Genomic DNA, 26018 nt, shown 5'->3' with positions numbered 1-26018 from the left:
TCACAGAAAAACGGTGATGCACTCTAATGGCTAACTTTTATTGAGCCCAAGTCTTGTCTAGAGTTCTATTCATGCATTATTTCAACCCTTACAGCAAGGGAGGTTTGGAGAGTCAATATTACTTAGAATTTTGCAGCAGCCAGGATAAACTGAGGCTGAGGGAGTTCAGTCATTGTCCCAAGTTCACACTAATCTGTTGGCCACTGGGGGAACCCGAGTTTTCCCCAGACCTGTCTGACCCCACAGGTGTTTACCCTGTGTTGTCATAGTTACCGTCCTCATCCCATGTTCCTGTACCTATAGTTTCGGTCAGCGTGTGACTATGTGTGTGCCCAGACATGCATGTGTAGAGGAGGGACATAATATTCGCTGGAAATTTTTAGAGCTTGTTATTCAAAGCGTGGTCTATGAACTATCGGCATTGGCTTCGCTGGCCAGCCAGGTAAACACCAGAGTCAAAGTCCCCAGACCTGCTGAGTCACAACGAGCATTTCAACAAGACCCCTGCGTGACTTGTAGATGTGTTGAAGTTTGGAGAAGCACGGATCTTGAGCACAGGTATATCTCCTTGAACTCTTACGAGAAAATTAAGTTAAGCCATTGATAGGGTTTCTGGCTCAGATACATAATCAGCACTTTTAGTAAAAAACAAATAAAAAAATGCTTCTTAAAAGAATATGCTTTATTTTAAAAGCATGTGTTTATGCTATTTTGTCCACAGTTTCAGGCATTCTATACTAATTCTGCAAGGCCTCGTAGCAAGTAAAAAAAGATGCACTCTGAGCCTTCTAGTCATCTTTGGGGTCAGCCTTGCAGTTGTGCTTTATTAAAATCAAGCAAAGACTGAAGGTCCCCATTCAAGAGTGCGGTTTGCGGTAGAATATAATTTGTACCGCTGGGCAAAGGTCATGCAGAGGAGCTCGTTAATGCACTTACTCTGGGATGAGATCAATCTCCATACTTCACCGTATTGATCCGGCAGCGCATTGGTGCTTCCCTCTCGGAACCGGCAGCTGGCGTGCGAACAGAGACGGCCAGCTGTCTGAGCCCGAGCGCTCTAGCAGGGCGCCACCCTAAGCAAAGGTGGATGTTGTGTCCTCCTTAGCGTGGTCCTTTTGGTCCCTGGTGCTGGGATCTTGCACTTGTTTATCAGTTACATGGGAAAGAAAAGTTTTAAAAGGAATGCATTCCTTTTTTACTAGGGGTTTTTGTTGTTTTTCTTCTGTACTTTTTATAAATTCTGTGTGCTCAAAGTTTGAGTTAACTTTATTATCTAAATATAGACAGAATGCTTGCTTTAAAGTGTAACATAATACTACTGAAACATAGTTCCTTTCTTAATTAAAAAGATATTTGTTCAATTTGATCTTTAGGGCTCAGGAGTCTCCCATCTGTTCCTTTTTGTCACAACTTGCTGCCATTCCTGTACAATTGCAGAAACACTGAGGAAGTAGAGGCTTGGTGAATCCAGGCTGTATCCTTCTTTGAAGTCATGGGCCATGTGAATTCTAGAAGTGAGGTAGAACAAGCCAATAAGTCAGCCATTTCCCATTAAAAAAACCTGCAGGCCAGGAGCAGTGGCTCACACCTGTAATCCTAGCACTCTGGGAGGCTGAGGCAGGTGCATTGTTTGAGCGCAGGAGTTCAAGACCACCCTGAGCAAAAGCGAGACCCCATCTATAGTATAAACAGAAAAAAATGAGCTGGGCATGGTGGTGCATGCCTGTAGTCCCAGCTCCTCGGGAGGCTGAGGCAGGAGGATTGATTGAGCCCAGGACTTGGAGGTTGCTATGAGCTAGGCTAATGTCATGGCACTCTAGCCCGGGCACCAGAGTGACACTCGGTGTGGATTCTGGATTCAAACTGGATGCAGGCACAATCAGAGCCCTTCTGACACTCAGACGTGGTTTCCAAGAGAAACTAGATATTGAGAACACAGCCTCCACATCCCCCCAGCCTCAATATTTTTAGTATACTTGGTTATAAGCTCTTTGAGAGATGTTTCCTCTTCATCCTTGAATCCCTTCCAACCCAAGCACAGTGCCGTGCACAGCCACGAGCAGGGGGCTTTGCGCTCATAGACTTTTCCTAGACTTCATTTTCCTAGTTTTTAAACCAAATTTTGCCTTAAGAATAGTGTGAAGCTTGAGTCTGAGACAAGTACGTGTAGGCTAAGCTTTTGTAAATGGACTTAAACCTCATTCTTTGGATGGGTATTTCTAAAATAGACATCTATGAAATACCATGAATGTCAAAATATGACTGTTTTTCAGATAGAAAATAGGCCTTTTAGATGGATTAAAGGTTAGATTTCCTGGTCACCAAAAGAACTTTCATGAAGAGTAGTGTTCTTCTAGAGCTTTCATAGATAGAGAACAACGTGAAGGAATATATTAAATATAACACGAAGGTGGACAGTTTTGTGAGTTTCCAAATCTTAGGACATACTTCTGTCCCCTACATTTGTGACGGCAGAAGGTCACAAGAGGAAGAGGATATACTTTACCTCTCGGCCAAGCTCTGTCTGAGCTCCCGTTGCACGAATGAAATAGCAATGAGATGCCCGGGGTCATCCTCAATCCGAACAGCCAGGTTTGGGCCACTAGTGAGAATTCTGCAGGCAGTTGGGACAGATCTGAACGAGACTCGGGAGCTAGTGTAGAACAACAAGGCACAAATTCAACTGGCCTTGAGCACCTGGCTAGGTGTGCATTGGTGGAATGTTGTTAGATACTCTCTCCTACCAGTGGGTTGTGACTATTATTTGGTATTTTCTGGAGAAAGGTCCGGTACCATCATCAAGAAAGATTTTTAAAATAATTTTTGGCAGGGAAGAGTCCTAATGGGTCACAAAAAAGTAATAGAGCAAGTACTGCAGGTGGGACCTGGGAACCTTTGGCTCCCTGTCTCACACATGACGGCCAACTTCATTAAGACAAGAACATGGGAGACACTGATTTTTAAAACTGATGCTCATGTTGCTGCTGCCTTTTTGTTATTCCAGTTATCAATCTGCATCCACACCATAATGCCACTTTCTTCACACTCAAATACACCAGGGCACGCACTGCGTCGACAGCTGCGTGCGGACAGCAGTGGCGTGCTGAGTGCGGTGACAGCGCTCCCCGGCCGGCATCCATCTACACTGCTAGGGGCTGTCCGTCAGTTCCGCTAAAAAGTTAATGGGCTCAATGAGTTGCCTGGATTACTTCACTCTACGAATAATTGGGACCATGGAATCCGACACCTTGCATTTCACTTCTCAGCCACCTTTGGAGGAACTTGCATTCTGTGTATCAGGACAGCTGTGCTATCCATAAATCCTTACGGAGCTTGATGTGCTGTCTTTCATCTTGATATTCAGATATACCAATAGTTGTAGAGGTTACTAAGAGTGAATAAGGGAAAGCCTGTCTCGAAGTATGGAAGACGTAAAGGGATTGGCCTGGGACTGGCCTTACAGGGTCCTCACCTCCTGGGGACAGATTCAACAGGGTGGTGCCTATGTCTTAGGGCGTGTTGGGGGGGGGAGGGGGACAGTGCAGCAGCACCCATGTTCTTCTCCCTTAATAGGGAATAGAAAGAATACAAAAGCATAGGCAATGGAAAATATATTGCAAGGAGCACCCTCTGCACACAATAGAGGTGGGTATGGTAGGGCTAAATACCTAGCTCAGGTGATTTTGATTCCAAAATCATTAGCTTGCAGCTTGTATAGGATGTTTTCCCCCTTTCTGGCCAGAACAGGGGAACTAAAAATGTGGTCAAAACTTTTGCCTAACACTATTGGTGAACATTGTTTCCATGACAATGGTGTCCTTCATTTTTAGGTTTGGGCCCTTTGGTGTGGGTGGCAGGTCCTATACTCCACCCTGCTGGGCCACCAGCCATTAACTGTAAGAAGCACCACTGGCAGCAAGGAGTTCGCCCCCGGGTCTACTGGGGCTGGGCCAGGCCAGGAAGGAGCTATCCTGTGAGGACCCCACGGGACACCAAGAATGCAGGGGCGTCGCAGTGCAGGGGTGCAAAGCCGAAAGGCTGAGGACAGGTGACCCCAGACACTGCCCCCGTGGGGAAGGCTGGGGCAAGGTGGCCCCCCGGGACTGCCGGCGGAGCTCTACTCACTCTGTGGGACCAAGGGGCCTCTCCGTTCCCTTCCGGCAATCTGCCCCCGTTCAGTGTGAGCCACCAGGAAAGATGCCCCGGGAACAAGTTAAGTTACTGTTTGCCTACCTATCTTGAGAGAAGTACCTGATCAATCATATCATATGGTAATTGTGGATTTCCAAAATTAGGAAGACAGTGCAACCTTTTTTTTTCTCTAGGCTTTTTCTCCACTTTGATTTTGACTCCAGTTTACCCAGAAAAACCTTATTCCTCCCTTAGCCAGGACACAAAACTGACTCCTTCGGTGATTAAACAAGCGCTCGGTCTCTCGGCTCGTCCCCCGTCCCAAGTCACCGTCTCTGTCTTTCCCCCACGCGGGAATGAGCGTCCATCTAGATTTTATATCCAGATAATTCCAAGGTTCTGTCCTTTGGTATGTGTGGTTTTGTCTTTTGCAAACTTCCAAAGTACTTTATTTCCCAGGTCACAATTTTGTTTACATTTGAAATAGAGAAATCAAATTACCATTAATGTATTTCCTCGCAGGAAAGAAATTGGGGCAACGTTGTATTAAAAAATAAACTTACAGAGAAAAAAAGAAGGGTGCTCTTTGTTCCCCTTGTGTGAAAGAGGCACAGGGAAGGAGCCCTGGGTGGATTGGGAACACCTGGATCCCACCTTGTTTCTGGCGCCGGGGCAGCCTCAGGTAAACCGCAGCCCACCTAGCTTGGGTTTCCTCTTCTGCAAATTGAAGGAGTTGAACAAAATGTAGTTACTAGATGTTTGGGGCACCTGCTGTGAGCCCTGGACCAGGGTGTGACTCAGCATGTAACAGTATGGGGGTGTCCTTAATCCAGGTAACGAGAGGGGACACCCTTCACGTCCCAGAGACTGGAAATTAGGTAGGAGCTAAGCTAAATTAGATAGTGTGTTTAGAGCGCTGGGGTGACTATTTCCCATATGCACCATTGAGAAGTTTCTCAGAAGGCAAAAATTGCTTGGTTCACATAGAAATAACCTTTGTGTACTTTTGGTCCACACTTTTGGCTCCTAGAGCTCTGTCCTCAGTTGCTACTCCTTTCCATGAATCCATTTCTGGGGATTTCCAAAGGGATAGACTGTACGTTTAGCATAGTGATGTTTAGGGGACAAGTCCTCTGTGTGTCCCTGGGGAACCGAGCAGAGCAATTCTCCCAGGAGCCGTTACACCCGGAGAGTTCCCATCACCGAGCGGTCCGTAGGGACCTCCCCTTCTCCTCTGCCCTAATTTCAACTGTATTTTTGGTGAGTGATATTTAGGCCACTTGGGTTCTTTCCTCCTTTTTTTGGCCAACTGCCTGATGGAAGCAGCCAGCCAAAAAGGACTCAAGGACATTTTCGCCTCTACAAACTTCTTCTGTCTTTGGAATGCAGTCTATAAGGGAAGGAGTTGCGGAAAGTGACCTTGCTGGAGCCGCAGAGCAGACTCTGTGGAACACCTCCCATCTTCTCCCCTCTTCTTCGCCCCGCTGGGCCAAGGACCCCAGCCGCGTGTCCGTTTCTCAAGCTGCCAGGCAGCTGACACGGTCCTTCGTCTGTGATCACTGACGTCCAGGTGATGGACCTGCAGCACACCTGGGATTCTCCCGTGCCTGGTGGCGTTATCACCTTTAAGGTGGTGTCTGCAAAATGAGGATTACTAACACAACCCCATGCCCCTATCACAAAAATGACCGTCATGGTCACAAATGCTTTTCTGACATTTCAAGCAGGCCAAAAGAAAACATATCGTGCTTAAAAGGATTTTGTCTTCCTTGCTTGAATATTGTCAGCCAGGTCAGACATGTGAAACATTGCTTTAATAATACTTGAGAGATTTCTAAACTAGAGAACAGGAAACAGGTCCTGGTCGTCAAAAAACAATACCCAGCAAAAAATCACTGAAAAACATTTAACGTTAATCTACTTTAAGATATTTCTTTTCTAGTCCATCAACCCTTTCCATCACCTGAGATTTTTTCCTTTGTACTTCATTTAGCACCTCTCATATTTTGCCTTCTTTTATTTATTTAGATTTCTATTTCACTATTACCAATAGGGTGTCCACTGTGCATCAGTCACTGGGCTGGGAACTTTTCCATTGATCCCATTTGACAAAATCAGCGGCTCTGAGACTGGCTGAGGTTTATGGGGTTTGAGTTCTTTGCCTAAAGTTACCTGGTAGGTGAGAGAGACAAGGTAGGGCCCAGGACTCCCGAGCTCCAAGCCATGTAATTATTTTATTTATTTATTTTTTTTGGAGACAGTGTCTCGCTCTTGTTGCCCCAGCTAGAGTGTTGTGTCAGCCTAGCTCACAGCAACCTCAGACTCCTGGGCTCAAGCGATCCTCCTGCCTCAGCCTCCCGAGTAGCTAGGACTACAGGCATGCACCACCACGCCCGGCTAATTTTTTCTATATGTTTTTAGTTGGCCAATTAATTTCTTTCTATTTTTAGTAGAGACGGGTCTCGCTCTTGCTCAGGCTGGTCTCCAACTCCTGACCTTGAGTGATCCTCCCGCTTCGGCCTCCCAGAGTGCTGGGATTACAGGTGTGAGCCACTGCGCCCGGCCCATGTATTTCTTTTAATGGCCCTCAACCCTGCTGTTAGTGAAGGGGCATAAAATACATGCCTTCTCTTTTTATTTCTGGAGTATATTTTTCTTTTTGTTTTGTTTTGTTTTTTGGGGACACAGTCTCACTCTGTTGCCCGGGCTAGAGTGCCGTGGCGTCACAGCAACCTCAAACTCCTGGGCTCAAATCAACTAAAGTAGGTTAACCTGTTACAAATGTTGCACGAAGGCAGGAATGACCAGAATGGGGTGAAGCTGATCAGGGCGGACTGAAGGAGGCAGCTTTTGCAATGGTCTCTGAGCGCGTTGACGCGTATTCCAGGTAAGGGATAACACTGTCCTAGCCTAGTCCCTACGATCACGAACTCTTCAAATCCTGGCTCTGCTGCTTACTAGTGGTGTGACATTTGGCAAGTTGCTTAACCTTTATGTCTCAGTTTTCTCACGGTAAAATGTGGATCATAGTAAAAATCCTGCTTTTTTGAGTTGTGAAAATTAAATGTGCACATAAGCTCATGCTTTTAAAGATTTTACAACAGTGACTGAGACCAGCATGTGTTTCCTGATAGTAGTAGCAGCAAGTCAAGAGCAAGATAACAAACAAATAGGCAATGTTTTCCAAAGAACTAGGCTATCATGAACCATAATGTATGTCTCACTGGCTGGGCGGGGTGGCTCACACCTGTAATCCTAGCACTCTGGGAGGCTGAGGTGGGAGGATCGTTTGAGCCCAGGAGTTTGAGGTTGCTGTGAGCTAGGCTGACACAAAGGCATTCTAGCCTAGGGCAACAGAGTGAGACTCTGTCTCAAAAAAAAAAAAAAACAGAAAGAAAAGAAAATTGAAGTATTTACATCTGGTTTGGTGGAGATCTTTGAAGGGAAATCTAAGGAATTTGGAATAGGTTCATGTCCAAAGGAATAGCAATGACCGAAATAGACAATTCTATTGATTGTGTATTGGTGGGTCAGAGCAAGAGACGGAAGCACGCAAACCGTATAGGTCCGAGACTCTGGGAGACTGTCGGGCATGCCCTAGATGGGAGGTGAAATGAGTGAAAGCCCCAGAAGGTTCCCTTCATTCATCTGAGAGTTCAGATCCCAGAAAGGAAAAATCCTTTGTTGCTCCACTGCAGAAACTTAGACAGGAGCCAGAATCGCTTGGTTCCCTGGTGCAGAGTTGACAGACAGGACTTTGTGTTATGGATCAGCCACAACCCAATCAGAAAGCACTGGAATCGCTTAGAGTTATCTCGGGGTGGGAAGAACTTCTGGTTATAAATCTATTGGGTATTGCAACAATTGACTAGGGAGTTTTACTGGCTGTTGGTTCTCTTGTACACTATTGTTTTTAGTGCTTGTTTAATCATGGTTAATGTGAAATCATTTTTTCGTGGACTTTGTAGCAGTTTATCATAGAGGTTGCAGATAATCATCATGTTTTTGATAAAAAACAGGGAAGGAAGAAAGCAGTTCTGTGTCTTTCCAGCCCAGAGCAGATTCTCATGAAGATTTAAGTTGATTTTAGCTTATTTGGGTTTTGGTTTTTCTCTCTGATCTTCAAAATATACTTCTATAAATGTCATCATTTCAGAATGGTTCGAGTATAAAAAACAAAAAACAAAAAAAAAAATGTCATCATTGACACAAGAAGACACAGAAACCCATCTTTAGGGATTATTTTTCCTTTTTTGTTTATTTTAAAATTGTTACATATCAGATATGTAATTGGTGGGTACATGTGAAAATTAGATACAGTCGTATAATCAGAGTAACTGGGAGAGCCATCACTTTAAATGTTTGCCTTTTCTTTATGCTGAGAGGGTTTTTTTTTTATTCTTTTTGCCAGAATGGAAAAAAAATAGCTGGACTCCCATTGTAACGATTCTGAAGCATCTTAGAGTCATTTTTTAAAAAAGAGTATACCTTCTTCCTAGAGTTATTCTAATAGCAGCTGCTGAGAAAGAAAAAAATGTTTATTAAGTAATCTACAAGGTTAAATACATCCTGGTCTGACCCCCAGGAAGTCGCCGCAGGAATCGGAGCGGCGTGAAGTGCTCCCGTGGTCTTGCGCGCTTGGGAGTGTAGTAACGGATTCGGGCTTCTGTCTCCTCAGTGGCGTGCGTTTCCGGAGGGCAGGGCTGTATTTCAATAATCTGTTTTCCTTCCAGTTTGTAACACAAGGCCTGACACACCAAATTTAATGACCAGAAATAAGAAATGGATTTACATTCAGTTTAAACCACCAGCCTGTATTGTAGAAAGTTTTCCTGACAATATCTTTCATAACGCTTTACCCAAATGATTCACGATGTCAATTTTTAAAAAAGCTCTGAAAGAAGGAAAGTGAATGACAGCTCACTTGCTGGGCTGTTAAAAAGTAAAGGGAAGGGAGTAATAGAAAGTTTTTGATCAGTTAAATGTGGGCTTGAGAAAGATCTACACATTTTTCTTCTAATTGTTTGCCAAATTCACTCTTCTTGTGAAAAAGCACAAGTTTCTAATGATTAACATTCTGGGTTGTGGGAAGTTGTGCTTCATAACAATACGAGACTTGTGTTCCTTTACACTCTTATCTATAATATCTGTATAAATAGTTTCTCTGATGAGTAACTACGTTTCTGAGATAAGTCCTTCCTTTTATTATGCTGATAACACAGGATTATAGGAGGTGCTATTGCCAACTACTAGTGAGCCGTTTTGATACATAATGGGACTCATACTCCAGTGGTCCTCCTCCGGGGCTCCCCGATGCCACCTTGAATTATTTACTGATAGCATTCATACCTGCAGAATTTACTCAAAAGAAGTAGATTATTTTTCTTCCATTTCCCTAATCTACCCTTTATTATAACTTGGTTTGTTTTAATTGAAAAAACAACTTCAAATTTGCCATTATTTCTTATCTAGAGACAGGGAACAAGCTGGCCATCCTGCTTAGCCTGCCCTTTTATTCATAGACTTGCATGAAACTGTGTCGCCCAAAGCACTGGGAAGATGCACACTCACCAATTTCAAGATAATATAAAATATCACATAATCAATTATGGAAAATAATGAAATGGACTGTGCGCAAGGCAAACCTCCTCGGAGGGTATTAAAACAAGGAATCAATTGCTCAGAAGGGGTGTTAAAATTACAATCAGTCAACAAGTCTTTACCAAGGGCCAGCGGTGGGCGCAGACCCGAGGGGCAGGTGTGAGGAGGGTCAGATGCAAGTTGCTCATGCGTCGCTGCTGTGTGGAGATTGTCATTCATTCCACAAACACTGAAGGAGTTGCTTGCTTATATCTCGGGCTAGGTACTAGAGATGAACAGGTGAAAAGCAGAAAATTTCAGCAGTGAAGGGAATTCTATCAGTTGTTCCTTCTTGTATGTAACAAGCATTTATCACATGCTTCTTTTTTGCCAGGTACTTTGGCAGTGCCCTTAAACAGGGCAGAGAGACAGCAATCACAATACCATGTGAGAACAGATTAGAGGAGATCCTCTGCCAGACACAAAGAGAAATGCACAACACAAAATGAAGTACTGATTATGGGAAATAGGCATGCTCAATTTCACCCATTCCTGCAGTTTCTAAAGAAGCAGAGCAATAGGGAATATGCAGATTTTGTCTTTTTTTTTTTTTAAAAAAAAGATAGGATCTCACTATGTTGTCCTATAGCTGATCTCGAGTGCCTGGCCTCTAGTAATGTCCCTCCTCGGCCTCCCAAATAACTTACAGGTGCGAGCTACTGTGCCTGGCCCAGATTTTGGAAGCATATCATCAACATCCTAAAAAAGCTAAGAAAAGTCAGATCTTGCCCTATAATTTTATTTTATTTTTTATTTTTTGGAGACAGAGTCTCACTCTGTTGCCAATGCTAGCATACCATGGCGTCAGCCTCGCTCACGGTAACTAACATCACACTCCTGAGCTCAACCAATCCTCCTGCCTCAGCCTCCCGAGTAGCTGGGACTACAGGCATGCGCCACCATGCCCGGCTAATTTTTTGTATATATTTTAGTTGTCGAGCTAATTTCTTTCTATTTTTTAGTAGAGACGAAGTCTCACTCTTTCTCAGGCTGGTCTCGAATTCCTGAGCTCAAATGATCCTCCCACCTCGGCCTCCCAGAGTGCTAGGATTACAGGTGTGAGCCATCATGCCTAGCTATTGCCCTATAATTTTCATATGGCTTAATTGTGGCAAACTCTTACCATAACTGTTACTATCCTGTTCCATATGAAGGATAGGAACCACCGAATGCAAATGGAAAAGAAGACCCCTTAATGAGATGGCTCCAGAAGATACTCTCTCTTAATTTTCATTCACCTGTTCTCCTTTTCAACATGGACAGCAGATAATAATGACGTTTCTTGCTGTGTAAATAGGTTCTTAACCTGGAATCCCCGTTAGACATCCATAAATAAATGGACATTGGGGAGTCTGTATTCCCCCACTCGTCTGGAAATTCCATGCAACACTCACACGTATGGTAATTGTTACTGGGGAGATCATTTCAAAGTACAGTATTTTGGGCTTCCCTGAAAAACAAAACAAAAAAAACACAAAAAAACCAAATGCTTAACGAATAAGTAATGCTTCACATCATAGGAAAAAATACATAATGAAACCAAATTGCCATCACAGCCTGATAAGTTTGAAATAAGATGCTGATGGTGTCTGAGAATATAATAAAACCCAGAGGAGCAAAGTGCACTTTGTTTTGAAATCACTCCTCAGCCCCTGTAAGAAACAGTTCCTGGAATCTGCTCTGAGCACAATGACATGCGTGTTGCTAGGACATTAGGCCACGGCTCCTGGAGTCAGCTGTTTGCAGAGAACATTTGGGCAGATCTAGGTAAGCTGCTGCCCACAGCCTGAACTGCAGCACCACTCGACACTTGGGAGACTTCCCTCTAGTGAAAGAAGTGAATCACTGTCAACTGGACCACAATAGTGTCCTATGGGAGTAATTTTCACAAAGTCTGGGACTGTGTTTATCTTATTCATCACCAGATCCCAGGGCCTGGCACTTGTACCCACTAAATAATTGGCTCTCAAAATTGCTATTTACTTAACAAATGAAGTTCTTTCGGTCAGAACAGACATACTGGTTTGAAATATTTGCAATGGTCATGCGCTTGGGGATGCCTTTTCCTGGTGCCAGAGCTTGACTGTAGCTTTGATCTCTGCAATTGATTTTTTCCTTCTGAACAGAACTGATATGGTCTTCCAATTGAGAACTTTCTGTTTGTTGTCTCTTCATTTGTGTATTGCTTACACTTTGCAAAGGGCTTTCCCATCTGCTATCTCATTTCATCTTCACAACAAGGCCCACTTCACTTTTTTTTTTTTTTGAGACAGAGTCTCTCTCTGTTGTCCAGGATAGACTGCCGTGGCATCATCCCAGCTCACAGCAACCTCAAACTCCTGGGCTCAAGGGATCCTCCAGCCTCAGCCTCCCGAGTAGCTGGGACTACAGGCATGCGCCACCATGCCTGACTAATTTGTTTTTCCTGTATATTTTTTAGTTGCCCAGCTAATTTTATTTCTTCTATCTATTTAGTTAGAGACGAGGTCTCACTCTTGCTCGGGCTGGTCTCGAACTCCTGAGCTGAAACAATGCACCCGACTTAGCCTCCTAGAGTGCTAAGATTACAGGTGTGAGTCACCATGGCCAGCCCCACCTTACATATTTTTAGCTGAGAAAATAAGCCTTGAGAATTAAGTGGTGGAGCCAGCTCTCACAGCTAGGAAGTATAGAACCATCTCTCAAATCCTTGTTTTTAGTCTAAGTTCAGTGCTTTCTTTACCATGGTCACGTGTCTTGGACTGATAGAAATAAAGTTAGCCATAATCTTTCACTACTAATGTATCAGTGACAACTGTCCTGAATCTCACTGAATGGCCACTTAAAAATGACTTTGGTTTCTCATTCAAGCAGCTGAGGAGAAGAATTTGGCAAAGTGAATTAAATTTACTTGGTATAGAAAATTCTAGGACCTCTTTTTTTTTTTCCCTCCCCTCCCTCCCTCCCTTCCTTCCTTCCTTCCTTCCTTCCTTCTCTCTCTCTCTCCCTTCCTTCCTTCCTTCCTTCCTTCCTTCCTTCCTTCCTTCCTTCCTTCCTTCCTTCCCTTCCTTCCCTTCCTTCCCTTCCTTCCCTTCCTTCCCTTCCTTCCCTTCCTTCCCTTCCTTCCCTTCCTTCCCTTCCTTCCCTTCCTTCCCTTCCTTCCCTTTCTTCCCTTTCTTTCTGACAGAGTCTCGCTTTGTTGCCTAGGCTAGAGTGCCATGGTGTCAGCCTAGCTCACAGCAACCTCAAACTCCTGGGCTCAAGCGATCCTCCTGCCTCAGCCTCCCAAGTAGCTGGGACTACAGGCATGTGCCACCATGCCCAGCTAATTTTTTCTATATATTTTTAATTGGCCAATTAATTTCTTTCTATTTTATTTTTTAGTAGAGATGGGGTCTCGCTCTTGCTCAGGCTGGTTGCCAACTCCTGACCTTGAGCTGTCCTCCCATCTCGGCCTCCCAGAGTGTTAGGATTACAGGTGTGAACCACCGAGCCTGGCCCTTACTTTTTAAATTTTTTTAAAAATTTAATTGCAGAGGCCATGCTAATGTCTGTATTGTTCCAATTTTATTATATGTGCTGCCGAAGCAGGTGCAGCCCATTCCTTCTCTGGGGACCTCTTGATGTAATTTGGAGACAGCCTAGATTGTGAGAAAGGAAGAGAGCATGCTTTAGGCAAACTCCTGAACCTGTCTGAGACCCCATTTTTTTCATATGCAAATTGAACGGTTCCAGCTCTGCTAACTTCAAAGACATGTCCTGTGAATAAAATCTAAAATAATACTCGAAAACCCGCTTAAAACTGTGCCAGGTATTGTTTTCATGGATGCATACTGTATGTCCAAACCCGGCCACCGCACTTGCGTATGCCAAGATTTGTGACTGGTGAACATCACAGAATAAAAAGGAAACAGACACAGAACCGTGGAGATGGGTCACCGTGCTGTCTGCATCCGGCGAGGGGACCGTGCTAGAGCTGGGCATGTGTGCGTCACTGCAGAAGGCAGCTCTCGGGAGGGCGAGATGGGATGTGTGTCCAGTGCCCGTTGTGACATAGCACTTTTCATTTCCGTCCTCACACGACGCTATGCGGGTAGTGCTGTTCTTGGCCCCTTTTAAGGAGAGTTTAGAGAGTCTGTGGGAAAATTGTCCAAATCACAGAAAGCAAACTCAGGGTGGTAGTGCTGAGGTCGTGCGTGGGGAGTGTTCTGTGCAGAGTCTGGCACAGCGTGGACTTCCAGCCAGCACCGATGACAAGTAGTGGCAGGTTCCTTGATCTCCGAAAGTCGTCTTGGCTGTGCATGTAAATCCTCTTGCTTCGGCAACTGTTAACGTCTGTATACTCTTTCAGCTTCAGTTCGATGCACTCTATGAGCCTTTCGATAGGTAAGCATGGGCACTTTGGGTCATCTAATGGGGTCTACTGCGGACAGTCTAAGGTTGCCTCTACCTCCCTCAACCAAACTCCAGTAGCTGTATCAATGTCAGATAGACCAATTTGATGGAGTGCCTGTTCCTAGCAGTCCATTAATTATACCTAGGTTAAGTTTGTATATGTGGCCAAAAAATTATTTGTCCAAATGAAAATAATGACCTTCAGCAGCAGTGATGTGAATTGTGAGCATCTGCACTTCGGTGGCCAGTGGTGGAGATGTCCTTGTGTATAGGTGGTCCTCTTCTGCAGAAAATCGTGCAAAAACTGGAAAGTAGCGAATGACAGTGTCAATTGTGTCTCTGTCTTTTACAGGTTGACGACCAAATGAAGCTGCTTCAGAACTGCTGGAGTGAGCTCCTAATCCTCGACCACATTTACCGGCAAGTGGTACACGGAAAAGAAGGCTCCATCTTCCTGGTTACTGGGCAGCAAGTGAGTGCAGAGGCCAAAGAAAAAAGTGTCTTTTTATTAAGCATGTTCAGAATGGCAGGAATTTAACTAGGTCAGAAGCACTCTTGTGCTTTGAAAGGGGGAGATTGGCTGCAAATAATTTAGAAAAGATGACCTGGTGCACTCTGTTCCTGCTCTCATGATTGCAGTTAAACTTGTAAAAGCAAACATAATCATAAGCATTCTGCCGCTCGCAGCCTGCCCTGATTGAAAGTTCTGCTTACAAGCATCCGAGCAACTGCGAAATCCAAAGCAATGATTAGTACCCAGGTTTTTTTTCTCCCAGCTTCTTTATTAACCTACCTTATTTATTTATTTATTTATTTATTTATTTATTTATTTATTTATTTATTTATTTATTTATTTACGAGACAGAGTCTCGCTTTGTTGCCCAGGCTAGAGTGAGTGCCGTGGCATCAGCCTAGCTCACAGCAACCTCAAACTCCTGGGCTCAAGCAATCCTCCTGCCTCAGCCTCCTGAGTAGCTGGGACTACAGGCATGTGCCACCAAGCCTGGCTAATTTTTTCTATATATATTAGTCGGCCAATTAATTTCTTTCTATTTATAGTAGAGACGGGGTCTCGCTCTTGCTCAGGCTGGTTTTGAACTCCTGACCTCGAGCAATCCGCCCGCCTGGGCCTCCCAGAGTGCTAGGATTACAGGCGTGAGCCACTGCGCCCGGCCAACCTACCATATTTATTTGCCAGGTATTTAAGACCCTATAATTGTGGAATCCTTACTATTTTGGAACAATGTTGGTGGAAGAGACGGATTCAGATGTCACATACAATCTAAATCAGGGGTCCTCAAACTTTTCAAAGAGGGGGCCAGCTCACTGTCCCTCAGACCGTTGGAGAGTGTGCACTGTGGGCCTGGGAAGCAGGACAGGCAGTGGTGGCAAAAACAACCCGGAGGGCCGGATAAATGTGCTAGGCGACCGGCATGTGGCCTGCGGGCTGTAGTTTGAGGACACCTGATCTAAATAGTTGGCATAAAGGCAGGCAAGTCAGAAGGGACAGGAGTTTGCAGTCTTCCAGATCCAGTCATTCAAAAGCAAGAGAAAGAAAAGATTACTGTTAAGTTCTACTCCTTTCTGAATAGATGTTTGTTCAATCAACACATATTTATTGAACCTCCTACTATGTGCTATCCCCTTTTCTGGGGCTTTGGCATATATTGGTGAACAAAACAAAGAAAATTCCTGCCCTCATGTAACTTAATGTTGTTGTAGGGAGAAAATGACAATAAACAATAATCCTAATAAACCTGTAATGTGTTACAGGTTAAAGTGTTACTGAGCAAAAGAAAATAAAAAAGGCCAGGTAGAGGGAAAGCAGCATTCACCTGCAGCGTGACCCGTGGGTTGCAGTGTTCGATAGAAATGGCGGGTTTGGCCTTATTGAAAAGTGACATTTGAGCAAAGACTTAGAAAGGAGAGACAGCTCCGTGGATGTCCTAAAAAACAGAGTATCTGCTTAAGGGCCCTCATTCCAACAAGACAGGCTTTGGGCAAGCCCCTGCAGTCGCTTCCCCTCCATTCTACAACTAATGTATTAAAATAAACGCGTGGAACCCAGCGGTTCCTCCAGTCCTGTGGGTTATACCCACTCAGGGCCCCTTACACTGCTCAGCAATGGTGACTTCAGTACTCGGCCACCGTGATCTTTTACGTCCAGCCATAAACGTTTATGTGCTGTGCCAGCGCAGCAGCGCGTGTTTGGGAATGGAAGGCTGGCTCCACATCGTTTGCTGTATTGCTAATAAATCAAATTTCCCCAATCAAATTAAAGGCAAGTACCATCTTAGAGTGTTTGCAAATTGGATCAAATCGAGCACCTCCGTCACTATCTGGTCCCTGCTTTCTGCACTTCTCATGAGAAAAGCTTTTGAGATGAGCAAATGAAGTCTCAATGGGTCTGACTTCCTGTGCTTTCAAATTTTTGTTTAGCGTTTTCATCCTGTGTCCCAAGTCCTTGGAGGAAATGTACCCATTTTCAGAGTCCAGTCATTAGGTAGTCCACCCACCTCTGCCCAACTAGGAGCTACATTAGAAGTACGAGTCTCAGCTCACAAATTAATTTGATTTCATGTCTTTTTGAGTTTCAGAAAATGAAATGGGTTTGTGCCGTTCTTTCTCAAAGCACTTCCATTCTGCTCTTTAGAAATACTTCTTATTTCACATTTTATCTTGCTTTAAGTGCTACTCCTGGGTAAAGGTCATTAGCATTTGAAAAGTAGAAAAGGAACATTTCTTTCCTCTCTGATTTTCAAAACCAAGAACAGTCAAGGAATAGATGCTATTATAGTCTTTAGTTTGCTTACTCTGCTGCTTTGTGTTTTGCCGTCAGAATTGAAAGAGGAACTCCCTGGTGGAGAGAGAGTCGTCTCCTTATGTTTCCTGTTTCCTATATTCTTCCAGCTCCCCCATGCTTAGTACGCCACAGGCCTGCCCAAGCCCCTCCCTCAGTTTTTCCCATCCAATTTAAGCGAATAGCCTGATGATGATTAATTACAACCAGACAGTCCCATTTCTGGCAACTTATGGAAGGCAGCTATATTTTGTGGAATAAGTTAGAATTAGACAAAACATTTGAACTTATCCCTGGGCTTCCTGCAGTTTCGTAGGATGAAAGCAAGAGTGCTACAAAGGAAGACTTTCCAGAAGCACACGACTTCTCCAACAGAGTGAGGAAGATATTTTAACGCAAAGTCTTATACGGATGATTTATGTATCCCCCCGGCACCTACTAAAATGCTGACTGTGTTAGGCACATGATAAATATTAGCTGATTGTATGGGATGAGAACTGTCATGTCTCTAGCCTCATTGCTCACCTAAAACAAGTTGACTGGGTCTCAAGACCCATGATAGTACTCACTGTGTTCCCACGTCTCATCCGTACCCTCTTATACCTGCCAACTTACTTCTCTGGGGCTGGGATGTCAATAATAGTTTTCTAGAAGTATATCGCCCTTTTATTGCTATAGACTGCTCCCTATTCTGTGGCCCAGAGAGGTATGTGAAAGTTTCAAGTATAATTTTTTTTTTTTTTTTGACTGGTATACTTCCATGATCGCAAGCGAGGGAGACTGGATTTTGGTTGAAACAACAAGAAAAACAACAATAATAAATTATTTGGCATATGCCAATTTTAAGAAGGTAGCCGAAATCATGAAAGGAAGGAAAGGAATTATTAAGTGAAAGAGTAAAGCAATATTCTGGAGCAAAATAATTTATAAAAAAGAAAAGATATGTAAGTAGTTGAGGATAGCCAAAAAAAAAAAAAAAAAAAGAACTGTCTTTTTATTGTGTTTACAGTCTATAAGAATTGAATTATTGGTGAAGTATATTTTCTTTACTAGTGCAGAGGGGTGTGTGTGTGTGTGTGTGTGGTTGGTCACCACGTGCCATGTAGTTCAGAACTAGGACACAACTCGTGTTCATGTCCCCATTCCAAGACTTCCTAACTATGTCATGTTGAGCATGTTCCTTTACCTTTCAAGTTTCCGTGTCCTCACCTGTCCCATGGAGATGGTGATGGTATCTACCTGAGTGAATCGCAATAAAAATTACAGGAAATAGTCCTGTAAAATGCTGACAAAAATTGGAAGTGCTCACAGCTGGGCCCACACAGGCTAACATGTATGGAGTTGGCAGCCCTGTGAAGCAGCTCTAGCATGATCCCCTTTTGTCGATAGGGAAATTGAGGCAACGGGAGGTGATGTAGTTAAGTGGTAGAATGGATCTTCAGCTCGAGGCAGGCTAGTGCCAGAGGTTGTGTTCTTCACCAACCCACCACTCTGCCTTTGGATAGCTCACTGATGCTACAGAGCTCGTCTGCACTGCAGGTGTTTAATTTGTCCTTCATGTGTCATTGCAGTGCATGGCAGCCTCTGTGAACTGCCGAGCAAAACGAGTTCATTCTTTTTTATGGAGGCTAAATGCATAATTTGTGTGTGTGTGTGTTTATTTATTTGTCTTTGGGAGGATTTTTTTTTTAGTGTGGCATTATAAGCACATTTTAAAGGTAAATTCAAATTATACAGAAACAATTTTAATGTGAATATTACTCGTATAAAATTATTTGACCTTTAAGACAAAACTAGAAATAAAAAAATATTGCTCATAAATCTGTCATATATCAGATGTTTTTGTTGAGTTCTCTTCCAATCTTTGGAGAAAATGGATATTTTAAATAAATATTTTTCTTATTTTTCTAAATAAAATAATTTATCCGCCCTAGAGACATACTGACCTACTACTTACTACAATGGATCTGTGCAGAATGTGAACTTTAAAACGATAGAAGCCTGTTTCTATGATGCCTTGTATCAAAGCCGTGTTGTTGATATCACGGCAAAGAATTAAATGGCACTCTTCCAATAAAGCGTGCAAAATTCCCCTACAGGAAGCTTGGCAATCACCTATAGGACAGAAGAATATTTTTCATTTATTTCAAAAATATATCTGATGGCCTGATAAATAAAGGGAAATCGAAGATGTGAGGGGAAAAAATTAGACACAGCCCTGTAGGCAATAATGGTAAGGAATGTAATTCACCTACCTAATTGATGACTATAATGACTGCCCTTTGCATCGAGCTTCCCACTGAGCACTTTCACAAGCAAGCCCCGGGACACAGGGTCAGATAAGGTGGGAGGAAAGTTCAGAGCAGGAAGGGCAGGAGGAATAAGATGGGCATTCAGAGCTGGCCAGGTGATTCAGCTTCTATGGGGAAGTGCCTTAGCCCTAAGGTGAGGATGTTTAGTTGAACTCTTCTTTGCAAGTTGAAGCAGATAGCAGTGCTCAAAATCCTCTGAGGGGTAGAGAAACCCCCTCCACCCTTTCTAGCCTCAACCAGAAGTACAGTATTCTCAATTCTCCGGTAAATGTCCAGGTTTCCCTGTAGAATTTTCTCAACTCCCCCATGATGATTACTTCAGGAACAAATGAAAATGTTCATATTCAGTACTTTCAGATTAGCAAATAGTAACGTTAAATGTGCCTCAGTCCATGATATCAGGGCCAAAGTCCTGGCCCAGTGGGACCCCCCCGGACAGGGATCTTGCCTTGCTTTGAAAGCGGGTGTGTGGCGTCCACACTGCTTCATAGCAACCCCGGGCATCCCTCTTGAGGGACGAGAGGCCTCTGGTGCTCCGTTGTCTGGTCTCCTGGCTTTTCCTACTGAATGCAGCTCTCTGTAAATCATGTGGTGAATTTGTTACAGCAGAGGAAGAAGAAAAAGGCTAGACTGAATTGAAAAAATGAGCGCGATAGTCAAGAGACTGCTACTTGGAGTTTGAAGAGAGGGAGGAAAGTTACATAAAATGCCACAACCTTTGTCTTCAGCCCCACGGCTAGGAAGTTTGCTCAGTACATGTTTGCAGAATTGAATCTTCTCTCAGTTCATTCAGAACTAGAGGAACCAAAATAGTCCCACTGAACAGAGCAGCCCAGGACACCAGTACATAGTATTGAAATAAAGACTCGGTGCTTTGCTTAACCCTGAAGTTAGCACTTAGGTTTTAATTGTGTCTTTCAATCAGGCATCTGTATAAATGTACATTAAGTAACCTTATTAAGCAAAAAGGAAATAATGATTATCAGTAATATTAAGCACTGTCAAATCAATTCTATACTGTAGCATCTTATATTTATGATTAGAATTCTTTCTATCCAGTATTTAAAAATATATATATTATATCTATGTATAAAATAATAGTGTACTTTGAAGTGGAGTTGGGTTTTACTATTTGCATATTGTAGCTAATTAACAGCCACTGTAGCATCGTCCTAAGGGAAGGGTCTGCTGGCAATTTATTATCTTCTATTATTGTGCATCATATTAAAATGACAGGCATCTTACAATATACGAGTCATCAAAATTTTGGTGATTAGAACTGAAAGCAATTTAGCTAAAACTGTTTCTACCTTCATGATGAATGAAATTTATCCAAAGGGGACATTGGTTAAGAGTATTTTCTTCAATATCTCCCTTGAATTTAATGGCACAAAGATTACGTGTAAGAGAACAATAAATTAATTTTACTAAGTACATAAAAGACAAGGCCAGCTGCTCCTGAAATGAGCACAAACTCTGCATTCAACAATGAAAACATAATTATGTTTGTAATAAAATGTAAGGAAGTTGTAGATCTGTGTGCTGTTTCGGGAATTACCCATCCTTCTTCAGAGCCATGCAATCTGATAAATTATCCTTGAAAGAAAGGTTATTGGAGCCCCCATTTAATAAGCATGTTTGAGCTTTCAAATTAGCATGTAAATAAATGTATAGCTGTAAAGTTGTTGGTAAGACAATTGATTTCTTGAGGCCCATCTCACTAAAGGTCTCTCACTCAATGTGCAATTCTGTGAAACAATTTAGATTCCTTTCAGTTATAGTGCAGTACATTTCCAAGTATGAAATTCTAGTATTTGAACTTATTACATACCTGTTGTGACTACATACATATCAGAATTTAATTAACCCCATCATCATAATGAAAAATTAATATACACTGATATATTTATGCTTTATTTTAGCACAGTCTTCCTGCTTTAAGGCTTAAGTAGTGATTTTTTATTAAAATGTATAATACTATGTATTTATTAAGCTATACTATGGTGCATTCAATGGATTCTAAACTTAAATCGCTAGTATTGTCCCAGCTAAGATTATTTTTTTGATAATCACAGAAGTGGGAAGTACCTTATTATCATCATTGACCTTAACTTCCATAGTTGAAGATCAGGACACCCAGGCGTGGAGATTGTGCATGCCCAAGGCTCTTGGTTAGTAAAAGGCAGGGATGGCCCAGATCAGACCTCCCATCTTGTCCAAGGCCCTCCCACCCCTGCTGCCTTCTGGCTGTCCTTCACTTGTCTACCTCCTTTGTCCCTGTAGAATTTATGTCATTATTACCTGACGTCGTTAGACTCTGTGTAGTTTTGTTTGTTTTTTTTTAAGAATTTAGAGCACAGACACCTTTTAGGTAAGAACTTCCTTAAAGCAGAAAATTCCCCATGTGAGAGAGAGAACTGGCAAAATGGTCGTTGGGACATCGCTTTGCATGCTAGGCAGGTAATCCCAACATGCTGCGCAGAGCCCGACAGCTCGTCTCCTCTGCTTCCAGCTCAGGGTTCAGGTTGACCCTGTACTGACCCTTTTCTTTCACACACTCCCAATAGAAACCAAAGGAGCTCTTAGCAGGCTTGGTGCTTGAATTCAGCGGGCAGATGCCAGCACATGGGGAAAGCAGGTAGGGCGGCGCCGGGCCCGATGCTAGAGCTCTCCTCAAACACACGGTAACTGTGGCTTTTTCATGCATAGTTGACTCCACATAAACTGATTGACACCTTTGGGGGGTCGTCTTTCCACTGACTCATAATTTTTCTCACTCTTGAAAAAGGTTTCTGTACACCCTGTATTCTCTAGTTAAAGCTGAAAATTCAACTCATCATATTTACACAATAAAAAAAAAATCCATTCCGCCTTGTTTTTAATTGCAAATTCTGCTCGAGGGACTAGTTCTCCTGCTTAGGAGGCAGCCCCGTGCCTTCTCCTGGAGAAGCCAGTGCAGTCAATTATGGTAATGAAATGTCAATAAATATAAAAATTTAATACAGTCTGCTCTGGGTGAGTGGCAGATGAGGACTTGCCTCCCAGACAAATTTGCTGCTGCTGCAAATATTAAATGCACCTGAAAGAGTATCTGGTTGCCTGAGAACTCCCCAGTAAAGAAAGGACGGAGCGTCAGGTACCACCTGGGCTTTCCCATTATGCCGTAATCGCAGCGGCCGAGCCGCGCTGCCGCTGACAGCCTTCCCGACGTCTTAACTTACTGTACGTGCAGCCCCTGTGTCCCCGTGAATGATCTAAGCTTAGTGCCCAGCAGCAATTTTTTTTCTTTTCATGAAAAGGCAAATAAGCCTTTTTTTTTTTTTTTTTGCTTTCCAGACTAAGGAATTATTCTTCTTATAAATAAGGTCATTGCTGTCTTTAGAGAGAAGTGCATTAATCTGGTGTAATCTGATGTAATGATCTGAACGTAGTAGTTTAATGCCATGGCTTTTTAGGAAGCAGCAAACTAAAGAATAATTTAAATGCGATTCCTCATCCACAAGCATGCAGTCTTGAACCGTGGTTACTTTAAAATGTAGTCTCATAATACAAACAGAAATGTATCTCTGCCTTTATCCTCCTCGTGTGCTAGTTGATATCGTGGTAATCGCATAGAATGTTGCTCTAGATTTACTTTTTATGGGCAGTATATTTTTCTTTCCACTTATTCATGAGAATTAAGCATTTTTATCTTATGTGATAGTGTAATTTCATAATATAAAATGGTATATATACCTTTTTGGTATATATACTTTAAGAGAACTTTTATAATAAATAGAATGTGTCTAAACTACTCTCATGGGGAAAGTCTTCTGTTACCAATTTGTATTGCAGCCTGACTTTTATCCTCAGTTCTAAACAAACTCAAGTGAAACATACATTTTTCGTTCTAATCATCCACAAAACTGCGTGGTTCTGTGTTGCAGGTGGACTATTCTGTCATAGCGTCCCAGGCTGGGGCCACCCTCAACAACCTCATGAGTCACGCGCAGGAGTTAGTGGCAAAACTTCGTTCTCTGCAGTTTGATCAACGAGAGTTTGTGTGTCTGAAATTCTTGGTGCTCTTCAGTCTAGGTAAGAAATCCTTTTCTCATACCACATACAACCAGAGGTTACTAAATGATACTGACGTTTGAGTGTCTTGAAGTCAATCTGTGTTTTTCTTCTATCAAGATAATGCCCTTCCTTTCGAATCACATGAAACCTTCAAACATGAACATATTTCCTTACATATTTCTACATGATTCATAGCCCCTTTGTGGATAGGTTGGGGTGTGGAAAATGGGTTAAAGTATTGCAGTCCTGGATTTTCTTTCACAATGGACAGGAAAGAAATAGTCAAATATAGCTCTGACAGAGCTTGAAGGAGATAGCTCAGAAAAGACGTGTGGCATCAAATTATAGCCACCTTTCCACCTTGATCATTTCTATGTGTCTTTTGTTTCAGCTTGCTACCTACTGCTGTTTTTATTCTTCTAAAATATGGATAGTAATTAAAAACCTGTTTTTTAAATCTCTTTCGGGATTAACTAAAGAATGTTTATAACTAGATGCACCACTCTGCAAGTATAAAAGATGACAGTTGTCAAGGGCAAAGGATGCTTCTTTAGGAAAGCTTTGGAGAAGAAAGATAACTAAGCAAGACAGATTAGCTAAATCAAGGTTCTCAGTGAGTCAGATGAGAAAAATCACCACTGCTCGGAATAAAAAAAGGATTAAGGAGATGGATTTTTATTGACTTCAAAGGAACAGATTTTTCTGCCTGTCCCTTACTTGATTTCTGTATTTTGTTGGCTTAATAAAGCCAACTTAAATAAACTTTTTGCCAAGTCCATTTATTACTTATTGGCAGACAGCTGAGGGAGGCAACTTCCCTCGAATGAAAAAGAAAAATGCAGAAATCAGATTTACCAACATATGCTTTTTCTTTAGTCTTCAGTTATAAGATAGTTGTGAATTCATATCCTAAGAAATAAAACAATAAAACAAACTGCAAAGCAAAACAGATGTGTCCACTCTCCAAATTTGGTACTTTAGTTTTAAAATTCTTCTTGACAGCACTGCACAACTGTTGCTAATAAAGGAATAGTTTGAAGTAATGGAACCAGAGTTAATTTTTCACGTGTAGTCAACATTTAAAATAAAAAGAGCATTTTTCATATTTTGGAAAATGTGATAAATATAGCAAAAAGAAATGTTACTGAAAATTTAAAAAGACAACAGAATTTCACAGATGTAGTGTTCAAAGGTTTGCGATGCCAAGACTAGATCCTGTGTGGTTTCTGTATTAACCACAATAAAAAGGAAAGTTCTATTCAAGTGAGTCTGCATCTTTTACCCCACAACAGTTTTTATAAAGGGGAAGATAACAGAGTCCTTCTTGCTGTAATTGCACAAATTATTCTGGTTTATGGCAATATCTTAGTCTTTTCAACTAGTACATTTGATCAGTAATTAAATGGAAAATGTGGTAATACATGTGTCAGAAATCTTATAGCATCTTAGTGATAAAATATTTAGAGAATATCATCTCACTTCAATGGTATTTTAAATTAGTTGAAGAACTGTATTAAATTTGAAGACACACACATTAACCGTGAGCCATCTTTAGTTTTCAACACTTTTATCTTTCCTTCGTCATTTTAAAAATTGATTACACTCTCTGCCAATGCTGGAAGGGAGGGGAGCAGATCTGAAAAGCATTCAACCTTTGAACGCCACGAACTACCTTCCTGAACAACTGGGGCTTATATTTACCAGAACCTCAGCCACACACTCTCTTCTTTAAGGAGCATGCTGACTGTTTCAGGAACCGGAGGCTCTAGTCAATAGCTAGCTTCATAGCCATTTAAGACCATGTCTATTTGTTGTTTAAGGAAGAAAGGAAAACATGGCTTTCAGATCAGAGGTAAATACAGTTTTGACCAAGAGTTTATTTTTAAAGAAGCAGGGAAAAATGTAACTGGCAGGAAAATTCAGGTAGTTTCCAGTTTATGAGTGGAAAACATTTTACCCCACAGGAACAATGAATAATCTTTTTTTTAATTTCAACTTTATTGAGCTACGGAGATAATCAACCTTCAGATACCCAGAACACCTAGACTGAGGATAAAATCATACCAGGGTGACAGCTAAAAGCTGAGCCCAAGCCCTAAGCCAGCACCTGCTGTCCCAAACCCCTGCGAGCCTTCAGCCCCCTGAGCCTGAAACCCAGCGTGCTCTGACCTCGGCCCTGAGCCCCTTTGGTGCTGGAGGAGCATGCGGGTTTTCTGGGCTGGTCAGAGGCCAGGGGCTGTGCAGAGAGAGGACGCTGTTTTGCAGACAGATTTGGTGAGAGAAGGTGGGCTGTGGCCCGAGCAGGTGCAGCATTACAAGCCAAAAGCGTGGCCAGCGCAACAGCGTGGAGGCACGAGACAGCACACGAGTGTGGGGACAGTTGGTCGATGACTGTGGTTGGGGTTAGCCGCAGACGTAAGTGGAGGTAGACGAGAGCCTGGTTGCGGCACTGGGGGCCTCCGAGCCGTGCAGCTCATCCTCACTGGGCGCTGACCACGCGTCGGGCGCTGGGATGCCACGGCGAGCAGGAGCAGGTGCTGCGGTTTGGGTTCTGCAGAGCGCCGGAAAGTACAGCAAAGCGCTCATAAAAGGCGGGACTGAGCCGAGTCGCTCAAGTTGGTTCGCCTTGGCGGTAGCAGCGTGGAAAGTGGAGTGGACGGGGGTGGGGGCAATGCTGGAAACCCCACACTCAGATGTGGCTTTAG

General features: G+C 42.8%; 1 protein-coding gene across 4 annotated transcripts in view; it reads left to right on the top strand.

Annotated features, from left to right (window-relative positions):
* Nucleotides 1-26018, top strand: part of NR5A2 (nuclear receptor subfamily 5 group A member 2) — a 126717-nt gene that overhangs the window by 56260 nt on the left and 44439 nt on the right. For all 4 annotated transcript variants that reach the window (XM_012744423.3, XM_012744419.3, XM_012744425.3 and 1 more), the window contains 2 exons: nucleotides 14498-14617; nucleotides 23184-23331. In XM_012744423.3, coding sequence (XP_012599877.1) covers nucleotides 14498-14617; nucleotides 23184-23331 — 268 coding nt within the window. The remainder of the gene's footprint in view (nucleotides 1-14497; nucleotides 14618-23183; nucleotides 23332-26018) is intronic.

The sequence above is a fragment of the Microcebus murinus genome, chromosome 23, assembly GCF_040939455.1.
Source record: "Microcebus murinus isolate Inina chromosome 23, M.murinus_Inina_mat1.0, whole genome shotgun sequence".
NCBI lineage: Eukaryota > Metazoa > Chordata > Mammalia > Primates > Cheirogaleidae > Microcebus > Microcebus murinus.
The sequence above is the reverse complement of the archived record's forward strand: the minus strand, read 5'-3'. Positions and strand labels throughout refer to the sequence as shown.